The following is a 23,910-nucleotide window of genomic DNA, read 5'->3' as shown; positions in this document are numbered from 1 at the left end:
ACAGTGACACCATCTGCAGCAAGTTGATGCTGCAGCTCTCTGGAGGTGGTCTGAGCATTGTCCTTGACTGATCTCACCAGTATTCTTCTCTGCCTTTATGATGTTTTTCTTGGCCTGCCACTTCTGGCTTTAACAAGAACTGTACCTGTGTTCTTCCATTTCCTTACTATGTTCCTCACAGTGGAAATTGACACGTTAAATCTCTGAGACAGCTTTTTGTATCCTTCCCCTGAACAACTATGTTGAATAATCTTTGTTTTCAGATCATTTGACAGTTGCTTTGAGGAGCCCATGATGCCACTCTTCAGAGGAGATTCAAACAGGAGAACAACTTGCAAGTGGCCACTTTAAGTAGCTTTTCTCATGATTGCATACACCTGGCTATGAAGTTCAAAGCTCAATGAGGATACAAAACCAAAAAAAGTGCTTTAGCAAGTCAGTAAAAAGTAGGTAGGAGTATTTAAAACAAGAAAATGATAAGGGTGCCCATACTTATGCACCTGTCAAATTTTGTTTGAATGCAGATTGCACATTTTCTGTTAGTACAATAAACCTCATTTCAAGGCAGAAACATTACTGTGTCCAACAGTTAATAGATATATGAAACTGAAATAGCTGTTGCAAAAAAAAATTTTTTATAAAACATTAAGCTTAAGATTAATAGGGGTGCCCAAACTTTTTCATATGACTGTATACCAATATGTACCTAAACAGAAAATTGCTGATAGCTCATTTGATCAATGCAGCTAAAATTACCATTGCACGGCATTGGAAAGATGTTGAAGCCCCTACATGTAAAGAATGGTTAAAAGAAACAAAGCAAACAGGCATATATGGAAAGCTTAGACTATCCAACTCCATAAACTCAAAAATTATTAACTCCTGGACCCTGTGGTTAAATACATCAGAGAAACCTCCAGGAGAAACAATCTATACTCCTTAAAACATACCTCTTTACAATTATATCACTTCTTCATGTCTATCTCAAAACCGAATGTTTATACCCACATTTGAAAGACTGAACTTTCTAACTACTTAATCAACATCATCATTCTGAGCAGGACACTCACCTCAGAACCATTTATCTACCCTTCTTTCCCTTGTTCCCATCCCCCAATTCTCCCTAAGTTTTCACCTCCACTCCCTTTACCATGCACTTCCTATTATAGTTAAATGACTTTGTGATTCTCTGAAAATAACAACTGGTTATGCAAATAGTAACCTATATTTTATGTCACAAAAGATGTTATTTTTTTTGTTTTCATTGTTTGTTAAAAAATACTTTAAATAAAGAATTTATAAAAAAAATGTTGCTTTCATGCTTTACCAAGAAAAGATTTGCATATTGTGGAGCCATTTTACTTCCCATTGCTGTACCTGTCTCCTCTAGATATATCATCTTATCTTAAATTCAAAGTACTTGCGGGTGAGGATGAATTTTATAAGTTTTATCACAGAATCAGCATCAGTCCCTGTGTTTTCCATGAATAATTTGCAGACATTTAATCTATCCTGGTGTGGGATATTAGAGTACAAAGATTCCATATTCATGGTGCCCAGGATAGTTCCTTCTGGTAGAGACCTATTGCTGATAGTTTGTTCAATAGGTCAGTTGTGTTCTGAATGTAGCTGGGTGTATCCTTTACCCGGGGTTTAAGAATACCCTCTACCCATCCAGATACCTGCTCAGTAAGAGTGCCCACACATGAAATAATTGGTCTTCCTGGATTTCCAGATTTGTGGATTTTGGGACGCATGTAGAATGTCCCTATTCTTGGACTCTCTGGTACAGAGAGAATAGTTCTGAGATAGAAAGATATAGGCCCCTTACTAAGATGTGTGTTAAAGGAAGATTGCTGGAGTACCAAGTTTTGAAGTAATTAACTAGATCAAGTGGCAGAAATCAAGCCAGAAAATCCTTGGCACTCAGGAGTGAGTCTTACAGGATGGAGGCAACTGTAGTGAGTACTGCCTAAGCCAGAAATAGTTCTGTGGGTTAAGGTGATCAAGGTAGCCAGGAAGGAGTGAGGCTGAAGCAGCACCATGTAAGCAGGTCCTGGAATCAGAGAAATAACACTAGGCCAACCTGGCAGGGACACAGGCAGGGCCGGCGTTAGGGGCAGGCAGACTAGGCAGCTGCCTGGGGCCCCCGCTGCCCTAGGGGCCCCCAGCCAGGGGCAGACATACTGTTGATGTCACTGCTCCAGGGTCCAGAGGTGGAGGGGGGCCCCTGCAGGCAGGCCCGGTATCATGTAGGATCGGGCCCCTCTCACTCCCTCCTGTAATCATGGAACACCGAGTGTCGGGGAGAGAGCGGGGCGCGAAGTGCAGGAGATCAAAAAGGGGGCGTGTCATGCAGGGAGAGACGCTGGCCAATGAACGCTTTCCATACCTCACAGTGACCAGACTGAGGAGAGCGCTCACTGGCTGCCGTCTGTCCTGCTGCATGGAGCGTCCCAATGGTGAGTACTCGCCTACAGTCAGGGGCCCCAGGGCAGCACAGCACATATGGACAGCAGTGGAGGAAGAGCAGGACTTACAGGGGGTCTTCTGCTCCCTCCACTGTTCTGTTCAGAGCAGGCTGCAGCGTCTCCTCACAGAGAAGAGATGGGGGAGGAGCTCACTGCAGGGGACAGCACGGCAGCAAAATGTATGCTGTGAAGTGACCTGAAAAGTAATGTGCAGTTATAGTGCTCTTTATAACTTATCTCTTTATAATTTTAGTCATGGAACTTTTTGAATTTGAGTCTTTTCCTCCCTTACTGGGAATTTATCATCAGGTGCTGTCTGCTCTGTGCCCCATCCCCCACAGTGGGGTCTGCAGCCTTCTCCAGCTGAACTGACCTGCAGGGCTCATCTGATCACCTATACAAGATTAGTATGTATGTATGTATATGCTTGTATATGTGTGTGTGCATCTGTGTGTCTCTATGTTTATGTTTCTATCTGTGTGTGTATCTGTGTATGTACAGTATATGTGTGTATGTATGGTATATTTGTATGGCTATGTGTGTATGCATGTACAGTATGTGTGTATCTGTGTATGTGAAATAAATTTGTATGGATATATGGTATATATGTATGTTTATGTGCATGTACATACAGTATATGTGTATGTATATGTGTGTACGGTATGTGTATATACTGTATGTGTGTATGTACGGTACGTGTATGTGTATCTGTGTGTTCGGTATATGTGTGTGTATGCATGTACGGTATATGTATGTATGTACGGTATGTGCATTTGGGTGTATTTTATATGTATGTACGGTATGTGTGTACTATATGTATATAACTGTATCTGTGTATGTACGGTATATGTGTGTGTATCTGTGTGTATGTACGGTATATGTGTGTACGGCATTTGTGTGAATGTACGGTATATGCATGTGTGTATGTACGGTATGTGTATGTATGATGGTATATGTATGTGTATCTGTGTGTATGTATGGTATATGTATGTGTTTGCATATACTGTATTTGTATGTGTATCTGTGTGTACGTACGGTGTATGTATGTGTATTTGTGTGTATGTATGGTATATGAATGTACGGTATGTGTATACTATCTGTGTATATAACTGTATGTGTGTATGCATGTAAGGTGTATGTCTGTGTATGTACGGTGTATGTATCTGTGTGTATGTACGGTGTATGTATGTACAGTATATGCCGGAACAAAAATCATTGTTCTCATCAGCACATCGCCCAGTTAAAACTGCAGATATTCTGCTAAGATGATACTGTATGGGGACAGATTGATTTACTAGTGATCATTCTGTCCCCAGCCAGTGTAAAGAGGCTGGAAACAAGCGGCGAATGACTTCAATATTGTTGATCACGCTCGTTTAGTGGCCTGAAATCAGCGCATGTAGCTACAACCAAAATGTTTCTGTTGGTGCAATATGTTAGCATTTGGGGCCCCATTTTAAACTTTTGCCTAGGGCCCCACTTTGCCTAAAACCAGCCCTGGACACAGGTACTACTAGAAAAGTGGAATATAGCACAAGAAAGAAGTTAATATGGACATGGGAAGTCCAAGTTGTTTATGCCGTGTATTTGAAAAGCCAATATGCCTGTGTCTCTGTGCAAAACAGATGAAGATTTTGATACTAAGATTTGTACCTGCCACCAAGTGCATCTATGTTATATCAGTAAAAACTATTTTACTTATATAAAATAGACTGAGCCTTTGTCTACTGCATAAGCTGGAGGTTCCTGTACCTTTTTTAGTATGTGGCTTGAGTGAAGAATGCCGGAGTCAAACCATAACACATGCACCCAAAGGAACCCGTTACATTGATGTCTGAGGTTGCAGCATCACATCTTGACCCGTGCAACCATTACAAACAGACACATTAAGTATTTGAATTACATGAAGAGCCTATTGATTCATTTTAGAATGGGGTAAAACCAATTTTCCCCTGTTGTGATGTTACCATGAAACTGAGTAGGACAATGTGGTAACAGCTTGTCAGTGATATTGTTCAAAGTAGGCCCTCCAAATGTAGATTATTGGTCTAGATCCATCAATATTCCAATTTTATTCTACTGGAACCATAATAAGAATAAAAGTAGCCAAACAGCCAACAAGTATGTAGAAAAAGCCAATGAATAATACACAGACATCAAAGAAGAGTAAACTTCCCCTGACTAAATACTCACCATCTCCTTTGGTAAAATCATAGAACGAAGCATAATAGCCTCGACCACTGAACTCTTCTGCTTTGTCAATGAAAGTTTCTTTGAGGGCTTTATAACTACAAAGAATGATAACTGGTTGGGTCCCCTCATATACTGTAAATATGTCACCATATTTCTTTGACAACTAGGAGAAAACAGAGACATTCAACATGACAAGCTACGATTTGAAACTATACTTTTATAATGTTCCATAGGTGGCCAAAAACAATTCTATTGAGTAGGTCAATGGTTCTTAAGGAGCAGTACTTGAACAGTGGGAAAGCTTCATATCCTCAAGGGATATATATTGCATCTTGAAAAGAAAAACAATACATTGAGTTTACATACTTTCATTAAGAGAGAAAATGCAATGGGCAAAAATCTAAATAAATATGTGTGGAGAAGAGTCAGGCATATGATGTCAACCACCATCACAGCAACAGTGCACCAGCAGGGCAGGCGGCCTGGGGATCTCATAGAATCCATGCTGCAACAGTGAGTCCTCATGACCCCAGGTCGCACCGCCCGGCTGACACAACACCGCAGCAGCAATGGTCACCACAGAGCACCAATCACCAGGTGAATTGGTGTAAAAACCTCACCTTCCACGTGTTCTCAGACTGTTGGACTGAGAGCAAAAATAGGCAAAACCCCTCCTGCAGTCTCCTGCTAATTTAAAAACACCTGGGTTAAATGGGAGGAGAGTGGGTCTAAGTAAAACAAAAACAAGAGGGCGCAACAATGGAATTGCCAGAACTGCAGAAAAAAGATTTCCATTATCTTTTTTCAGCTTATAGTATGATCTGTTCTTTTTTTTCCGGTTGTACACTCCTCCCATTTGGCACAGATGATTTTAAAAAGCTGGAGAGAGTCTTGCCTATTTTTGCTCTTATTTGAGACTTTGAGGAAGATGAGTTTTAATGCTTCTTTCATTTGGTGTTGGTGATGTGTGGCAGCCAGTGTTGCTCTGGGTTTGTGCTTGTGGGGCGGTGCATTCCCGCTGCAGCAGGGGTTACCGCACGACGCCGCTCCTTTAAGGTAATAAAAGTTAGGATCCACTGAGAGATTCGCCGTGATGTGGTAGCGGGCTTCATACAGTCTGATCAGAATGTTAAACTAACAACTTCATGGCCAGTTATATATATTTTTGCTTAGCGGCATTGGATCAATGTATGATTTTTGGAGGTGCAGTCCATTCTCTTTTTTCAGCATATTGTGTAATAAATATGATATATCAGAAACTAAAAGAGAAGATGATAAATCAGAAAAAAAACTCTAGTGATGTATAGCGGCAACAACGATATCGGTCAAGACAAAAAAAACTTTTATTTAATACAAATTTCTAGTTTCATGGGCATAAGTTTTTAAATTGCTTTCATGTGCCCCCTGACCAAGCCTTGTGACCAGCTGATTAGTGCATTAACTCTTAAAGGACACAGCACTTTACACCTCTTCACCACCAGTGGTATCCTGCCGGGTATTATCAAGCCAGGGCTCGTTTCAGAGTAAAGGTACTGTCACATTAAGCGATATAGACAACGATGCCGATCGCTGCAGCGTCGCTGTTTCGTAGTTGTGTGGTCGCTGGAGAGCTGTCACACAGACAGCTCTCCAACGACCAACAATGCCAAAGTCCCCGGGTAACCAGGGTAAACATCGGGCTACTAAGCACAGGGCCGCGCTTAGTAACCCGATGTTTACCCTGGTTACCAGTGTAAATGTAAAAAAAAAAAAACACTACATACTTACATTCCGGTGTCTGTCGCGTCCCCCGGCGTCCGCTTCCCTGCACTGTGTAAGCGCCGGCCCTAAAGCAGAGCGGTGACGTCACCGCTGTGCTCTGCTTTACGGCCGGCCAGCGCTGACACAATGCAGGGAAGCGGACGCCGGGGGACGCGACAGACACCGGAATGTAAGTATGTAGTGTTTGGTTTTTTTTACATTTACACTGGTAACCAGGGTAAATATCGGGTTACTAAGCGCGGCCCTGCGCTTAGTAACCCAATGTTTACCCTGGTTACCAGTGAAGACATCGCTGAATCCACGTCACACACACCGATCCACCGATGTCAGCGGGTGATCCAGCGACGAAATAAGGTGCTGGCCTTCTAGCTCCGACCAACGATGTCACAGCAGGATCCTGATCGCTGCTGCGTGTCAAACACAACGATATCGCTATCCAGGACGCTGCAATGTCACGGATCGCTATCGTTATCGTTGTTAAGTTGTTCAGTGTGAAGGTACCTTTAAACATACATTTGCTAGCCTTCGAGGTCTGAGCCGAATGAGTAACTAGTAGTGATGAGCGAGAGTACTCGTTGCTCAGGTTTTCCCGAGCACGCTCGGTGACCTCCGAGTATTTATGACTACTCGGAGATTTCATTTTCATCGTGGCAGCTGAATGATTTACAGCTATTAGCCAGGCTGAGTACATGTGGGGGTTGCCTAGTTGCTAGGGAATCCCTACATGTACTCAGCGTGTCTAATAGCTGTAAATCATTCAGCTGCTGCGATGAAAACTAAATCTCCGAGCAGCCACAAATACTCGGAGGTCACCCGAGCGTGCTCAGGAAAACCCGAGCAACAAGCATACTCACTCATCACTAGTAACTTGTTGTACAAGCTCGTCCCCGGCAGCTTACACTGACTGAAAACCCTCTGCCTATACGCTCAACCAAGCAGAGGCTTGTGAGTAACTGTCAGCGGGTGGAAAGAAGCCGCCAGCTATCAAAAGTATGCTTCACTCTGAAACGCCATAGAGGTTGAAAGTAAAATATACATGGCTGTGATCATACAGCCCAGTCCTGATACATGCTGCCCACCTTTTGGGTGCATGTAGCACCTGACAGATTCCCTTTAACTCATACAGTGTATGCTACAATTGTCGACAAATTTGCAATCTCACATCAGTCATAACCCCCCACACATTTCAGTGCTAACATAATGGTAGAGATGTGAAGTTATCTATCAATATTCCAGTTGGCTCGCGGTACACAGCAGTGGTGAACACAACATATAATATCACACAACACAGCATTGGCATGCAAATGATTTAAATATGATCGTAACAAAAGTGCTGCCTTCATTCTTATTTATCCAGCACTTTCTTTCTGGCTTTACTCACCTCCAGGAGGGACTTCACAACATCATCAAGGTTCATTAGGTGAAGAGTGCCGATGATGGGAAGAGGAGTTGGTCCAGGAGGCAACTTTGACTTTTCTAACAGTAGCTTTGTATAGTTAAACAACACGCTGGTTATGAGAATCACCAAGAGGACGGTAACCAGTGAGTAGAAATCCATGCTGTGGACAGAAATTCATATATAGAATGTATAATATGATTACCAACCCAAGTTAGCACCAAATCATCCAAAAAGTCAGCCATATAAAATACTTGAATCACTTTCATTGACCATTAACTGTCTAGTTTCAGAATCTTAATTTAGGGACAAGACAAGGTCCAAAAAAGTAGAAACTAAGTTTTATTACAAGACAGTACAGGAGAGGCAACAATATAATTAGTCTCTTGAGAAAGTAGAGAGACAATAATTTGTGTCATATGCCTAATGTCAAATGTGCTCACAGAACCAGTCAGAAGGGCAACAGATAGATACATGCTGGGGTAGAGTAGCTGAGTTCATCCATACTTCTTAGCCTCAAATGGAGTGCCCGAAGAACGGGGTAAGTCCTGGGGAGTGTATCATTAATTTTCATTAAGGTTGAAGGAACCAGAACTGTAAGGTTCGGGGTACATACTTGACTTCTAGTGTTCGGTGGTGAACTAAAAACACGGACTTCTCCCAGAAGTCCGTGTTACTGTACAGAGTTCTGATGTTTAATAAAGCTTCTTTAAAGACTGCAATGCAGCCAGTCAACAGGCTTTTAAGCTGTGGACACTTCCGTAGTAATCCCAGCCATGGCAAGTATTGGCATTGGCATAATTGGCCGACACCACCAGTGTCCCAGCCTGTATAACCACCTGATCACGGGTGGTGTTGCTGATCAAGTGAGGGACAGTGTAAAATATATAAATAATTTAAGAAAACAAAGTGGGTTCCCTCTTAGTTGTAATAACTAGCCAAAGGAAAGCATAAAACTGTGAGCTGGTCTTATTATGCTGCAAAGTGACCAATATCCATGGACCTTCTCAGCCTATTAATATCAGCCAGGAGCTATCTGCTTTGCCTTTGCTGGTTTTTAAAAATTGGTGAATCCTAAAAAAAATGACTTGGGGTTCCATAGATTTTAATAACCAGGTAAGGCAAAGCAGACAGCTGCAGGATGATATGAATAGGTTTGAAGGTCCATGGATATTGTCCCCTTTGCAGCCTAATAAGACCAGTCATCAACTGCCCCAGAAATGGCGCATCCATTAGATGCACCAGTTCTGGCACTTAGCCTTGGCTCTTCCCAATTGCCCTGGTGCATTGGCAATCGGGATTCAAGGATTGTGGTGATGTGGTGGTATGGTGTGGCGCTGACAACAAGCTCACGGGTTAGTAATGGAGAGACACCCCCATTACTAATTCAGTACTGAAAAGAAATAAACACACACAAAAAATCTTTATTTGAAAAAATCTCCCCAACAATTTCTCTCTTTCACTCATTTAAAAAAAACACCAATAGGCTGTAGTAAGTAAACTGACAATCCAGAAATGTTCAGACAAGATGTCAATTTTTCACAAAAAGAAATAAGACAGAAATGTCATATCTGACTCTTCTCTCAGCACTGTTGTCGTATGAGAGAGACAGAGATAGGGAGAGACAGGAAGACACAGAGAGAGGCACACACAGAGACAGAAAGAGAGAGGAGAGAGACAAAGACAGATAAAGAGAGATAAGGAGAGACAGAGAGACGCAGAGAGAGACACAGAAAGAGAGAGACAGAGAGTGGAAGAGTAGGATTCAGCCTTCTTGCCAAAGAACTTAAAGACATTGTACTCAACAGAGTCCGCAGGCCAAGAACTCATACAAACCACAAACCTGTAGAAAGAGCACCAACTGACAGACCTAAAACGGAATATGCTCAACAAACTGGAAACTGCAACCTGTATGCAAAACTAGCCACTGAAAGGAATACAGCCACACAATGTCAACTCTAATCATCAGTAGCTGGAACATCCAGGGCCTGAACACTTCAGCCTTTGGATGCAAGACAAACGACCCAGAATTTAACTAAAGACTGAAAGACATTGATATACAGATTCTCCTTGAAACATGGACTAAGGCAAATAATGAATCCTGTGTCCCCACCAGATACAGGAGAATTATCTGTCTCCGAACTGAAAAACAAAAACATCAAACAGAGCCGTAGCTCAGGAGGAATATTAGTCTGGTACAAAGAGGAGCTCCATGAACATATCAGAGCAGTGAAGAGAGGAGACAGCCACATTTGGATAAGAATAAGCCGCTCCATCCTCACATCCCGGGCCGACATCTACCTCTGCGCAGCTTACATAGCTCCTTCAGAGTCTCCATACTTCAACCCAGACAGCTTTGAGACCCTAAAGACTGAAGCTGCCCATTTCCAGACTCTAGGCAATGTTTGCATCTATGGAGACCTCAATGCAAGAACGGGCACCAGGCTCCTCAGCACCAGGACTCACCCTCCATAACACCCAGGTGAAATTTCTGCTGTATGCGGATGACCTCGTGTTGTTATCACCAACTGAGAAAGGCCTCCAAGATTATCTGAAAATCCTAGAGACCTTCAGCAGCACATGGGCACTGCCAATCAAGCAGAAGAAAACTAATATTATGGTGTTCCAGAAAAGAAAGCAGAAACCTAATGGCCATCCTATGTTGTGAATTCCGTTCTTGGGCTCCCTCTGGTGGTTTCTGGTGGAACTTAGCAGCTGCATTCACTAATCGGTTCCCTGGTCTTGTTATTTAACTGGGCTCTTGTCTGTAGTCAATGCCAGCTGTCAATGTTCCTCCTGTGGACTCAGTCCTTTCCTGGAAGTGCTCTGTTGGCCAGTTCATTTCAGCTTAAGATAAGTCTGCTAGTTTTTGGGGTATTTCCCTGCTTATGACCTTCAGTTCAAGTTAATGTTATGTCTTTTTGTCCGGCTTGCCAGTATGAATTATTGCGGCTAGTTGGAAGCTCTGGGGTAGCAGATTTGCCCCTCCACACCGTGAGTCGGTGTGGAGGTTATTTTTTGTAAACTCTGCGTGGATATTTAGTTTTTTAATACTGACCGCACAGTAGCCTTTTCTATCTCTGTCTATTTAGATAGTTTTGGCCTCCTTTGCTAAAATCTAGTTTCATTTCTGAGTTCATCATTTCCCTCTTCACTCACCGTCAATATTTGTGGGGGGTTATCTTTCCTTTGGGGGTTTCTCTGAGGCGAGATAGTTTTCTGTTTCCATCTTCAGGGGTTATTAGCTCTTAGGCTGTGAAGAGGCGTCTAGGCAGAGATAGGAACGCTCCACGGCTATTTCTAGTGTTGGTGTTAGGTGTAGGGCTTGCGGTCAGTAAAGTTACCACCTTCTCAGAGCTTGTACATGATTGGTTTTACCCACCAGGTCATCTCAGCACTGCTTCGTACCCATTAGGTCATAACAGTACAGCTGGCCCACAATGTGTTAAATGCTTCTCAAAAGAGGGGAAAAAAAAAAAAAGGTTCTGAGTCAGTGTTTTTTTTTTGTGTTGCTTGTTTTGTCCTTTTTTTTCATCTTGATCTTTGGATGGTTTAGAATTTGGGTGCTGAGATGGAGGTTCAGGGTCTGTCTGCGCGTGCTGATCATCTCGCTGCTAGGGTACAGAGTATCCAAGATTATGTTGTCCAGACTCCAGTTTCTGAGCCTAGAATTCCTATTCCTGATTTGTTTTTTGGGGATAGATCTAAATTTTTGAACTTCAAAAATAATTGTAGATCGTTTTTTGCTCTGAGACCTCGTTCCTCTGGTGACTCCGTTCAGCAGGTGAAGATTGTTATTTCTCTGCTCCGGGGAGACCCGCAAGACTGGGCATTCTCCCTTGAGCCAGGGAATCCTGCATTGCTCAATGTAGATGCATTTTTTCAAGCACTCGGACTGCTTTATGATGAACCTAATTCTGTGGATCAGGCAGAAAAAATCTTGCTGGCCCTGTGTCAGGGGCAGGAAGCAGTAGAGATATATTGTCAGAAATTTAGAAAGTGGTCTGTGCTTACAAAATGGAATGAGGATGCTCTGGCGGCTATTTTCAGAAAGGGTCTTTCTGAAGCCCTTAAAGATGTTATGGTGGGGTTCCCCACGCCTGCTGGTTTGAACGAATCAATGTCTCTGGCCATTCAGATTGATCGGCGCCTACGTGAACATAAGGTGGTGCACCATATGGCGGTGTCCGCTGAGCAGAGTCCTGAGCCTATGCAATGTGATGGGACTTTGACGAGAGCAGAACGGCAGGAGTTCAGACGTCAGAATGGGCTGTGTTTTTACTGTGGTGACGCTACTCATGCTGTCTCTGACTGCCCGAAGCGTACTAGGAGGGCTGCTAGGTCGGTTACCATCAGTACTGTACAGCCTAAATTTATCTTGTCTATTACCCTGATTTGCTCATTGTCGTCCTTTTCTGTAATGGCATTTGTGGATTCTGGCGCTGCCCTGAACTTAACGGACCTGGAATTTGCCAGGCGCTGTGGTTTTTCCTTGGAGCCTTTGCAGAGCCCTATTCCCTTGAGGGGGATTGATGCTACGCCATTGGCCAAGAATAAACCTCAGTACTGGACACAGTTAGCCATGAACATGGCTCCGGCACATCAGGAAAACATTCGCTTTTTGGTGTTGCATAATTTGCATGATGTGGTTGTGCTGGGGTTTCCATGGTTACAGGTACATAATCCTGTGCTGGATTGGAAATCTATGTCTGTGACTAGTTGGGGTTGCCAGGGGATACATAGTGATATTCCTCTGATGTCAATTTCTTCGTCCCCTCCTTCTGAAGTTCCTGAGTTTTTGTCGGATTTCCAGGATATATTTGAAGAGCCCAAATCCAGTCCCCTGCATCCTCATAGGGACTGTGATTGCGCCATTAATTTGATTCCTGGCTGTAAGTTCCCTAAGGGCCGACTCTTCAATCTGTCTGTGCCAGAGCATGCCGCTATGCGGAGTTATGTAAAGGAGTCCTTGGAGAAGGGGCATATTCGCCCGTCTTCGTCACCGTTGGGAGCAGGGTTCTTTTTTGTTGCCAAGAAGGATGGCTCCTTGAGGCCCTGTATAGATTATCGCCTTCTCAATAAGATCACGGTCAAATTCCAGTACCCTTTACCTTTGCTCTCTGATTTGTTTGCTCGGATTAAAGGGGCTAGCTGGTTTACCAAGATTGACCTTCGAGGGGCATATAATCTTGTCCGCATCAAACAGGGTGATGAATGGAAAACAGCATTTAATACGCCCGAAGGCCATTTTGAATATCTTGTGATGCCTTTCAGGCTATCTAATGCTCCATCTGTGTTTCAGTCCTTTATGCATGATATTTTCCGGGAGTATCTGGATAAATTCATGATTGTATATTTGGATGATATTTTGTTTTTTTCCGATGATTGGGAGTCTCATGTGAAGCAGGTCAGGATGGTTTTTCAGATTCTTCGTGCTAATGCACTGTTTGTGAAGGGGTCTAAGTGCCTTTTTGGAGTTCAGAAGGTTTCTTTTCTGGGGTTCATTTTTTCCCCTTCGGCTAATGAAATGGACCCTGTTAAGGACCAGGCTATTTATGATTGGACTCAGCCCACATCTGTGAAGAGCCTTCAGAAATTTTTGGGCTTTGCTAATTTTTATCACCGCTTCATTGCTAATTTTTCTACTGTGGTTAAACCCCTGACCGATTTGACCAAGAAGGGTGCTGATGTGGTGAATTGGTCCTCTGCGGCTGTGGAGGCCTTTCAGGAGCTTAAGCATCGTTTTACTTCTGCCCCTGTCTTGTGTCAGCCAGATGTCTCTCTCCCTTTTCAGGTTGAGGTTGACGCTTCTGAGATTGGGGCAGGAGCTGTTTTGTCTCAGTGAAGTTCTGATGGCTCTGTATTGAAACCGTGTGCTTTCTTCTCTAGAAAGTTTTCGCCTGCTGAGCGTAATTATGATATCGGCAATCGGGAGTTGTTGGCTATGAAGTGGGCATTTGAGGAGTGGCGACATTGGCTTGAGGGAGCTAAGCATCGTGTTGTGGTCTTGACTGATCACAAGAATCTGATTTACCTCGAGTCTGCCAAGCGGTTGAATCCTAGACAGGCTCGGTGGTCTTTGTTTTTCTCCTGTTTCGATTTTTTGTGGTCTCGTATCTTCCGGGATCTAAGAATGTGAAGGCTGATGCCCTGTCTAGGAGCTTTTTGCCTGATTCTCCGGGAGTCCTTGAGCCGGCTGGTATTCTCAAGGAGGGGGTGATTCTTTCTGCCATCTCCCCTAATTTGCGGCGGGTGCTTCAGGAGTTTCAGGCTGATAGAGCTGACCGCTGTCCTGTGGGGAAGCTGTTTGTTCCTGATAGATGGACTAGTAAGGTAATTTCTGAGATTCATTGTTCTGTATTGGCTGGTCATCCGGGGATTTTTGGTAACAGAGATTTGGGTGCCAGGTCCTTTTGGTGGCCTTCCTTGTCGCAGGATGTGCGTTCTTTTGTGCAGTCCTGTGGGACCTGTGCCCGGGCCAAGCCCTGCTGTTCTCGTGCCAGTGGGTTGCTTTTGCCTTTGCCTATCCCTGAGAGGCCCTGGACACATATCTCCATGGATTTTATTTCTGATCTTTCTGTCTCTCAGAAGATGTCTGTCATCTGGGTGGTTTTTGACCAGTTTTCTAAAATGGTCCACTTGGTACCTTTGCCTAAGTTGCCTTCCTCCTCTGATTTGGTTCCTTTATTTTTTCAGCATGTGGTTCATTTGCATGGTATTCCGGAGAATATTGTGTCTGACAGAGGTACCCAATTTGTTTCTAGGTTTTGGCGGTCCTTTTGTGCTAGAATGGGCATTAATTTGTCTTTTTCTTTGGCATTTCACCCTCAGACAAATGGACAGACGGAGCGAACCAATCAGACCTTGGAAACCTATTTGAGTTGCTTTGTGTCTGCTGATCAGGATGATTGGGTTACTTTTTTGCCGTTGGCCGAGTTTGCCCTTAATAATTGGGCTAGTTCGGCTACTTTGGTTTCGCCTTTTTTTTGTAACTTCGGTTTTCATCCTCGTTTTTCCTCAGGGCAGGTTGAGCCTTCGGACTGTCCTGGGGTAGATTCTGTAGTGGACAGGTTGCAGCGGATTTGGACTCATGTGGTTGACAATTTAACATTGTCTCAGGAAAAGGCTCAACGTTTTGCTAACCGCCGTCGGTGCGTTGGTCCCCGGCTTCGGGTTGGGGATTTGGTCTGGTTGTCGTCTCCTCATGTTCCTATGAAGGTCTCTTCTCCTAAGTTCAAGCCTCGTTTTATTGGTCCTTATAGGATTTCAGAAATTATCAATCCGGTGTTTTTTCGTTTGGCCCTTCCAGCTTCTTTTGCCATTCATAATGTGTTCCATAGATCTTTGTTGTGGAGATATGTGGTGCCCATGGTCCCCTCTGTTGACCCTCCTGCTCTGGTGTTGGTTGAGGGGGAATTGGAATATGTGGTGGAGAAGATTTTGGATTCTCGTCTTTCGAGGCGGAAACTTCAGTATCTGGTCAAGTGGAAGGGTTATGGCCAGGAGCATAATTCTTGGGTTTTTGCCTCTGATGTCCATGCTGCCGATTTGGTGCGTGCTTTTCATTTGGCTCGTCCCGATCGGCCTGGGGGCTCTGGTGAGGGTTCGGTGACCCCTCATCAAGGGGGGGGGGGGTACTGTTCTGAATTCCGTTCTTGGGCTCCCTCTGGTGGTTTCTGGTGGAACTTAGCAGCTGCATTCACTAATCGGTTCCCTGGTCTTGTTATTTAACTGGGCTCTTGTCTGTAGTCAATGCCAGCTGTCAATGTTCCTCCTGTGGACTCAGTCCTTTCCTGGAAGTGCTCTGTTGGCCAGTTCATTTCAGCTTAAGATAAGTCTGCTAGTTTTTGGGGTATTTCCCTGCTTATGACCTTCAGTTCAAGTTAATGTTATGTCTTTTTGTCCAGCTTGCCAGTATGAATTATTGCGGCTAGTTGGAAGCTCTGGGGTAGCAGATTTGCCCCTCCACACCGTGAGTCGGTGTGGAGGTTATTTTTTGTAAACTCTGCATGGATATTTAGTTTTTTAATACTGACCGCACAGTAGCCTTTTCTATCTCTGTCTATTTAGATAGTTTTGGCCTCCTTTGCTAAAATCTAGTTTCATTTCTGAGTTCGTCATTTCCCTCTTCACTCACCGTCAATATTTGTGGGGGGCTATCTTTCCTTTGGGGGTTTCTCTGAGGCGAGATAGTTTTCCGTTTCCATCTTCAGGGGTAGTTAGCTCTTAGGCTGTGAAGAGGCGTCTAGGCAGAGATAGGAACGCTCCACGGCTATTTCTAGTGTTGGTGTTAGGTGTAGGGCTTGCGGTCAGTAAAGTTACCACCTCCTCAGAGCTTGTACATGATTGGTTTTACCCACCAGGTCATCTCAGCACTGCTTCGTACCCATCAGGTCATAACATCCTACCTTTGTGATAGACAACCGTCCATTTACAGAAACCAACAGGTACACCTACCTGGGCCTCGAACTCAGACAGTCAGGGAGCTTCAAGAAAGCCATAGAGTTACTAAAAGACAAGGCATCCAAAGCCTTCTGTGCCATCAGAAGATGTCTTTACCATCTCAAGGCACCAGTAACCGTCTGGCTAAAAATCTTTGACTCCATCATTGCCCCAATCCTTCTGTACGGCAGTGAGGTCTGGGGCCCAGCCTCATACCCAAACTGGTCAAAGTAGGATGCTGAGCCGACTGAAATATTCCACCTAGAGTTCTGCAAGCATCTTCTCCAAGTACATCGGAGCATATCAAACAGTGCCTGCCGAGCAGAGCTGGGCAGATTCCCACTACATGTCGCAATAAAGAAGAAGGCACTGTCATTCAAGGCTTGTCTACAAATTAGCAGTCCCAGTTCATACCATTCCAAAGCCTTCGTACACCAGGAAGCCGCCCCAACAAAAAGTACCCATAGCCAGTCTGACCAAGCCATCAACCTACATGGCCTGACAAAAGGTGAAATCCAGAAGATGATATACAAAGTCAAAGAGGAATATCTCAGCATCTGGAGGAACGACATAAACAAATCCCAAAAACTGACGATATACCAGAACCTACAGAGGAAGTACAAACTGGCCCCATATCTAGATAAACTAGAAAACCCCAAAGAGCGACAGATCCTGAGCCGATACTGAGTGCCCACAGCCTACTCATCAAATCTGGGCGGCACCGACAGAACTTCAAGCCCCGAGAGAGCAGACTCTGCCAGCAGTGCCCCCAGGAGGAGTGGAGGATGAGGCCCACTTCCTGTTGAGGTGCCCCAAATACTCTGCAGTGAAGGACACTCACTTCAAGAGACTGTCTGATCTCCTCCCAGGCTTCACCTCCATGGAGGAGGAAGAGAAACTACCGATAATACTGGGGGAAGAGGAAAGTGCAGCGGAATATGTCAGTGCCTGCCACAGACTAAGAGGAGCCTGATATGTCATGGACTCCTGTACCCCACCCTGGACATGTCCCTATCCCCTGACTAAAGAGCCTGATATGTCATGGACTCCTATACCCTACCATACACATGTCCCCTATCCTCTAAAAGGAGCCTGATATATCCTGGACCTCTATATGCCTCCCTACCCCACCCCATACCCCTATTTTTACCATATGCTTTGGCAATGCTAACATGTACTTAGTCCTGCCAATAAAGCTCATTTGAATTTGAATATGAGAATAGAGGAGACAGACAAAGACAGAGAGACAGAAAGAGAGAAAGGCAGAGAAAATGAGACAGAGAAATAGAGGGAGACAAAGAAGGAGAGTGACAGAGAGAAAGACAGATTTGGTGTCCTCAGATAAACTCTCTTATATTTGATTGGCATCTATGTCTGATAACTTTTTGGTTCATCATCTCATGAACAGACATTAAGTTTCTAGAGAAGCCAGATAACCTAAGCAATGTATTTGCTGAGTAGGAGACAACGAGAGTTCTCAGGAAAATGTCCAAATGTTGGTGGATCCATGTTCTGCAAGGTAAAAAATGTCAGTTTGCTAGGCTTATGTGCTGTACCACCATACAGGGGAATCATCAATCATCTCTATACCAGAAAAAATGATAAATGCAGCAAATGTTTTGCTCAATATGTAGTTGCAATTTCTGGTGTGTTTACGTGACCTCTGCCTCTTTTCTGAAATAGTGGTGGTGGTAAGCTTTAACGGTAGAAGTGACACAGCACAATCGGACACATTCTTTATGGTTAATGCCTTCAAATTTACAAAATGTGTCTTCAAAAATGAACAATAGTCTTAATCAACATTTTCTGTTTAAAAAAATTGTTTTTTGTTTCTCTTCTTTCTTTTTTTTTTAAATTTTCCTTGACCTTATCGATTTACAAAACATCCCACAATCTTGCTGTCTTCATCCTCACTACTGAACCGGACAATAGGATATCTATTCCCTACAAAATCACATTTGAGCATCTGACTCATAATCACCACAAGCAAGATTATTAACAAATATTGTGCACATCATAAAGGACAGTTTATCAGCAGGAATTCTGGCACATAATTAATAAATCTCTGCCCCAATTTAATTTTTAGTCTAGTATCTAAGGGGTCAAAAAAAAAAAGAAAAATGGAATTCATTATACTCCAGAAGAGAGAACATTTTAGTATGGCTCATGTGACACCAGTAGAAGAAAATAAAATTATCGCTTTCTTCCACACCCCTCAAAAAGCAAATATTTCTTCTCAGATTTGACAAAGTTATAGTTTGCAGCTTGTGCTTCTTTGGTTTTAGATCCGTCCTGAAATTGGCAATTTTTCAACTAAATGTCAATGAAAAACTTAAAATATTTAAGACGCTCATTTACTAAGCGGCCAAATACGCAGCGGCAAAACCACCTGGCAATTCTTGGCAATATTTGGCACTTTTCTTCAGCTTGTATGTGAATTGTATCATATTGAGCCATCCGTAGAGTCAGTGTTATTTGTATTCTTCTTTAATGATTTTGCATATTTTTGGTAACATCTGGTAATGTTATATAGGCTGTATATGACAATGTCATATCAGCACTATCTGGTGGTATTAATCTGATTAAAATTATGAGTAAACTGTCTAAAAATTGAAAATAGATAAGTTCTACTTTGCTTTTTGACCCTGGACCCATTTTCCCCGACATTCATGTAATAGTAGAGCATGAGACATATAATAATAACCCAATAATATCACTGCCATAATATAAAAACATTTCAATAAGGATAGCATTAAATGGTGACATGATCGAAAGTGAATTGAAAGTCACTTACGTTAAACTGCAGCGTGTGGACCTCGACTTCTTTTCGGAATAACCTATGATTACACAATAGTTAGCTCTAAGTAATGTTCAGTTCTTAGTCACGTGTATGTGGGGAGAGACAGAAATGCTCTGTCAAGGTGCCAAATATTGCCAAAAAAAAAAAAAAGGAAAACATTTCATAACTGACTCTTTCAGGTCTGTTGTCATTTATATTTTGTGATTATTCGCGGACTCCAAATATGAGCAGAATGATAAATGCAGTCAGGACCAGAAATATTTGGACAGTGACACAAGTTTTGTCATTTTAGCTGTTCACCAAAACATTTTAAAGATACATTAACGTAATCAATCAGGCCTTAACCACTTCAACCCCAAGGGTCGTTTGCACGTTAATGACCGGGCCAATTTTTACAATTCTGACCACTGTCCCTTTATGAGGTTATAACTCTTGAACGCTTCAACGGATCTTGGCGATTCTGACACTTTTTTCTCATGACATATTGTACTTCATGATAGTGGTAAAATTTCTTCGATATAACTTGCGTTTATTTGTGAAAAAAATGAATATTTGGCGAAAATTTTGAAAATGTCGCAATTTTCCAACTTTGAATTTTTATGCCCTTAAATCACAGACATATGTCACGCAAAATACTTAATTTCATACATTTCATACATGTCTACTTTACATCAGAACAATTTTGGAACCAACATTTTTTTTGTTAGGGAGTTATAAGGGTTAAAAGTTGACCAGAAATTTCTCATTTTTACAACACCATTTTTTTTTAGGGACCACATCTCATTTGAAGTCATTTTGAGGGGTCTATATGATAGAAAATACCCAAGTATGACACCATTCTAAAAACTGCGCCCCTCAAGGTGCTCAAAACCACATTCAAGAAGTTTATTAACCCTTCAGGTGTTTCACAGGAATTTTTGGAATGTTTAAATAAAAATGAACATTTAACTTTTTTTCACACAAAATTTAATTCAGCTCCAATTTGTTTTATTTTAACAAGGGTAACAGGAGCAAATGGATGACAAAAGTTGTTGTACAATTTGTCCTGAGTACGCTGATACCCCATATGTGGGGGTAAACCACTGTTTGGGCGCATGGCAGAGCTCGGAAGGAAAGGAGCGCCATTTGACTTTTCAATGCAAAATTGACTGGAATTGAGATGGGACGCCATGTTGCATTTGGAGAGCCCCTGATGTGCCTAAACATTGAAACCCCCCACAAGTGACACCATTTTGGAAAGTAGACCCCCTAAGGAACTCATCTAGATGTGTGGTGAGCACTTTGACCCAACAAATGCTTCACAGAAGTTTATAATGCAGAGCCGTAAAAAATAAAAAATCATATTTTTTCACAAAAATGATCTTTTCACCCCCAATTTTTTATTTTCCCAAGGGTAAGAGAAGAAATTGGACCCACAAAATTGTTGTGCAATTTGTCCTGAGCATGCTGATACCCCATATGTGGGTGTAAACCATTGTTTGGGCGCAGGGAAGAGCTCGGAAGGGAAGGAGCGCCATTTGACTTTTCAATGCAAAATTGACAGGAATTGAGATGGGACGCCATGTTGCGTTTGGAGAGCCCATGATGTGCCTAAACATTGAAACCCCCCACAAGTGACACCAATTTGGAAAGTAGACCCCTTAAGGAACTTATCTAGATGTGTGTTGAGCACTTTGACCCAACAAGTGCTTCACAGAAGTTTATAATGCAGAGCCGTAAAAATAAAAAATCATATTTTTTCACAAAAATTATCTTTTCGCCCCCATTTTTTTATTTCCCCAAGGGTAAGAGAAGAAATTAGACCACAAAAGTTGTTGTGCAATTTGTGCTGAGTACGACGATACCCCATATGTGGGGGTAAACCACTGTTTGGGCGCATAGCAGAGCTCGGAAGGGAAGGAGCGCTATTTTAATTTTCAATGCAAAATTGACTGGAATTAAGATGGGACGCCATGTTGGGTTTGGAGAGCCCCTGATGTGCCTAAACATTAAAAACCCCCACAATTGACACCATTATGGAAAGTAGAGCCCCTAAGGAACTTATCTAGATGTGTTTTGAGAGCTTTGAACCCCCAAGTGTTTCACTACAGTTTATAACGCAGAGCCGTGAAAATAAAAATTCTTTTTTTTTCTTCACAAAAATGATTTTTTAGCCCCCAGTTTTGTATTTTCACAAGGGTACCAGGATAAATTGGATCGCAAAAGTTGTTGTCCAATTTGTCCTGAGTACACTGATACCCCATATGTTGGGGGGAACCACTGTTTGGGTGCATGACTGAGCTCGGAAGGGAAGGAGCGCCATTTGGAATGCAGACTTAGATGGATTGGTCTGCAGACGTCACGTTACATTTGCAGAGCCCCTGATGTACCCAAACAGTACAACCCCCCCACAAGTGACCCCATATTGGAAACTAGACCTCCCAAGGAACTTATCTAGATGTGTTGCGAGAACTTTGAACCCCCAAGTGTTTCACTACAGTTTATAACGCAGAGCCGTGAAAATAAAAATTCTTTTTTTTTCACAAAAATGATTTTTTAGCCCCCAGTTTTGTATTTTCACAAGGGTATCAGGATAAATTGGACCACAAAAGTTGTTGTCCAATTTGTCCTGAGTATGCTGATACCCCATATGTGGGGGGAACCACTGTTTGGGCGCATGACAGAGCTCGGAAGGGAAGGAGCGCCATTTGGAATGCAGACTTAAATGGATTGGTCTGCAGGCGTCATGTTGCATTTGCAGGGCCCCTGATATATCCAAACAGTACAAACCCCCCACAAGTGACCCCATATTGGAAACTAGACCTCCCAAGGAACTTATCTAGATGTGCTGTGAGAACTTTGAACCCCCAAGTGTTTCACTACAGTTTATAACGAAGAGCCGTGAAAATAAAAATTCTTTTTTTTTTTCACAAAAATGATTTTTTAGCCCCCAGTTTTGTATTTTCACAAGGGTATCAGGATAAATTGGACCACAAAGTTGTTGTCCAATTTGTCCTGAGTATGCTGATACCCCATATGTGGGGGGAACCACTGTTTGGGCGCATGACAGAGCTCGGGAAGGGAAGGAGCGCCATTTGGAATGCAGACTTAAATGCATTGGTCTGCAGGCGTCACGTTGCATTTGCAGAGCCCCTGATGTACCCAAACAGTACAAACCCCCCACAAGTGAACCCATATTGGAAACTAGACCCCCCAAGGAACTTAAATAGATGTGTTGTGAGAACTTTGAACCCCCAAGTGTTTCACTACAGTTTACAACGCAGAGCCGTGAAAATAAAAAATCCTTTTTTTCCCACAAAACGTATATTTTAGCCCCCAGTTTTGTATATTCCCAAGGGTAACAGGAGAAATTGGACCCCAAAAGATGTTGTCCAATTTGTCCTGATTACGCCGATACCCCATATGTTGGGGTAAACCCCTGTTTGGGCACACGGGAGAGCTCTGTGTCATGGTTCCCAATGGCAAGGGAACGTAAGAAACATATAAATAACGAACGAGCTCTCGGGTGATGGAAACTCGAGTTGACCGTGAGCTAAATCTACCACACAACTAATAGTAGCCAGGGAGCATACCTACGGCTTCCTAAATGCCACGCGCCAGCCGGAGGACTAACTACGCCTGGCAGAGGAAGAAACAGACCTGGCTTACCTCTAGGGAAATACCCCAAAAGATGATAGCAGCCCCCCACATGTAATAACGGTGAATTAAGAGGAAAAGACATACACAGTATGAAAGTAGATTTAGCAAAGAGAGGTCCACTTACTAGATAGCAGAAGGATACAAAAGAGGACTTCACGGTCAACTGAAAACCCTTTCAAAAACCATCCTGAAATTACTTTAAGACTCCTGTGTCAACTCATGACACAGGAGTGGCAATTTCAGCCCGCAAGAGCTTCCAGCTACAGAGAATTACAAAAACTGCAAACTGGACAAAAGATACCAAAACAAAAGGACAAAGTCCACTTAGCTGATCAGCAGACTAGTAGCAGGAACATGCAACCGAAGGCTCTGGTTACAATGATGACCTGCAAGGAAATGACTGGAGAGCAAGGCTAAATAGGAAACTCCCAAACGCTGATGGAAGCAGGTGAACAGAAGCAGCAAAGTGCAAACAAGTCACCAATACCACCAGCAACCACCAGGGGAGCCCAAAAAGCGGATACACAACAGTACCCTCCCCTTAAGGAGGGGGCACTGTCATGATTCTCAATGGCGAGAGAACATAGCCCAGCATATATGAGAACTAGCTCTTGGAAGATGGAAACTATACTGACCATGAACTAAACCTGCCGCACAACTAGAAGTGGCCGGGTAGCATGCCTACGTTTTTTATCCCTAGATGCCCAGCGCCAGCCGGAGAACTACCTAATCCTAGCAGAGGAAAAGACAGTCCTGGCTCACCTCTAGAGAAATTTTCCCAAAAGGCAGACAGAGGCCCCCACATATATTGGCGGTGATTTTAGATGAAATGACAAACGTAGTATGAAAATAGGTTTAGCAAAATCGAGGTCCGCTTACTAGATAGCATGAAGACAGAAAGGGCACTTTCATGGTCAGCAGAAAACCCTATCAAAACACCATCCAGAAATTACTTTAAGACTCTAGCATTAACTCATAACACCAGAGTGGCAATTTCCGCTCACAAGAGCTTTCCAGACACAGTAACGAAACAGCAGCTGTGAACAGGAACAAAATGCAAAAACACACAAGGACAAAAGTCCAACTTAGCTAGGAGTTGTCTAGTAGCAGGAACATGCACAGAAGGCTTCTGATTACATTGTTGACCGGCATGAAACTGACAGAGGAGCAAGGTTATATAGCGACTCCCACATCCTGATAGGAGCAGG

At 43.1% G+C, this 23,910-nt stretch overlaps 1 protein-coding gene across 1 annotated transcript in view; it reads right to left on the bottom strand.

The window, feature by feature from the left end:
* LOC143805871 (cytochrome P450 2F2-like) overlaps nucleotides 1-19,149 on the bottom strand; it is an 84,824-nt gene extending 65,675 nt beyond the window's left edge. Inside the window, exons 1-3 of the mRNA XM_077285602.1 lie at nucleotides 19,058-19,149; nucleotides 7,807-7,984; nucleotides 4,665-4,827 (exon numbers count right to left, since the gene is read on the bottom strand). Coding sequence (XP_077141717.1) covers nucleotides 4,665-4,827; nucleotides 7,807-7,983 — 340 coding nt within the window. The 5' untranslated portion in view covers nucleotide 7,984; nucleotides 19,058-19,149. The remainder of the gene's footprint in view (nucleotides 1-4,664; nucleotides 4,828-7,806; nucleotides 7,985-19,057) is intronic.
* Between the last annotated feature and the right edge of the window lie 4,761 nt (nucleotides 19,150-23,910).

The sequence above is a fragment of the Ranitomeya variabilis genome, chromosome 2, assembly GCF_051348905.1.
Source record: "Ranitomeya variabilis isolate aRanVar5 chromosome 2, aRanVar5.hap1, whole genome shotgun sequence".
Lineage (NCBI taxonomy): Eukaryota > Metazoa > Chordata > Amphibia > Anura > Dendrobatidae > Ranitomeya > Ranitomeya variabilis.
This window is presented reverse-complemented; position numbering and strand designations above follow the sequence as displayed.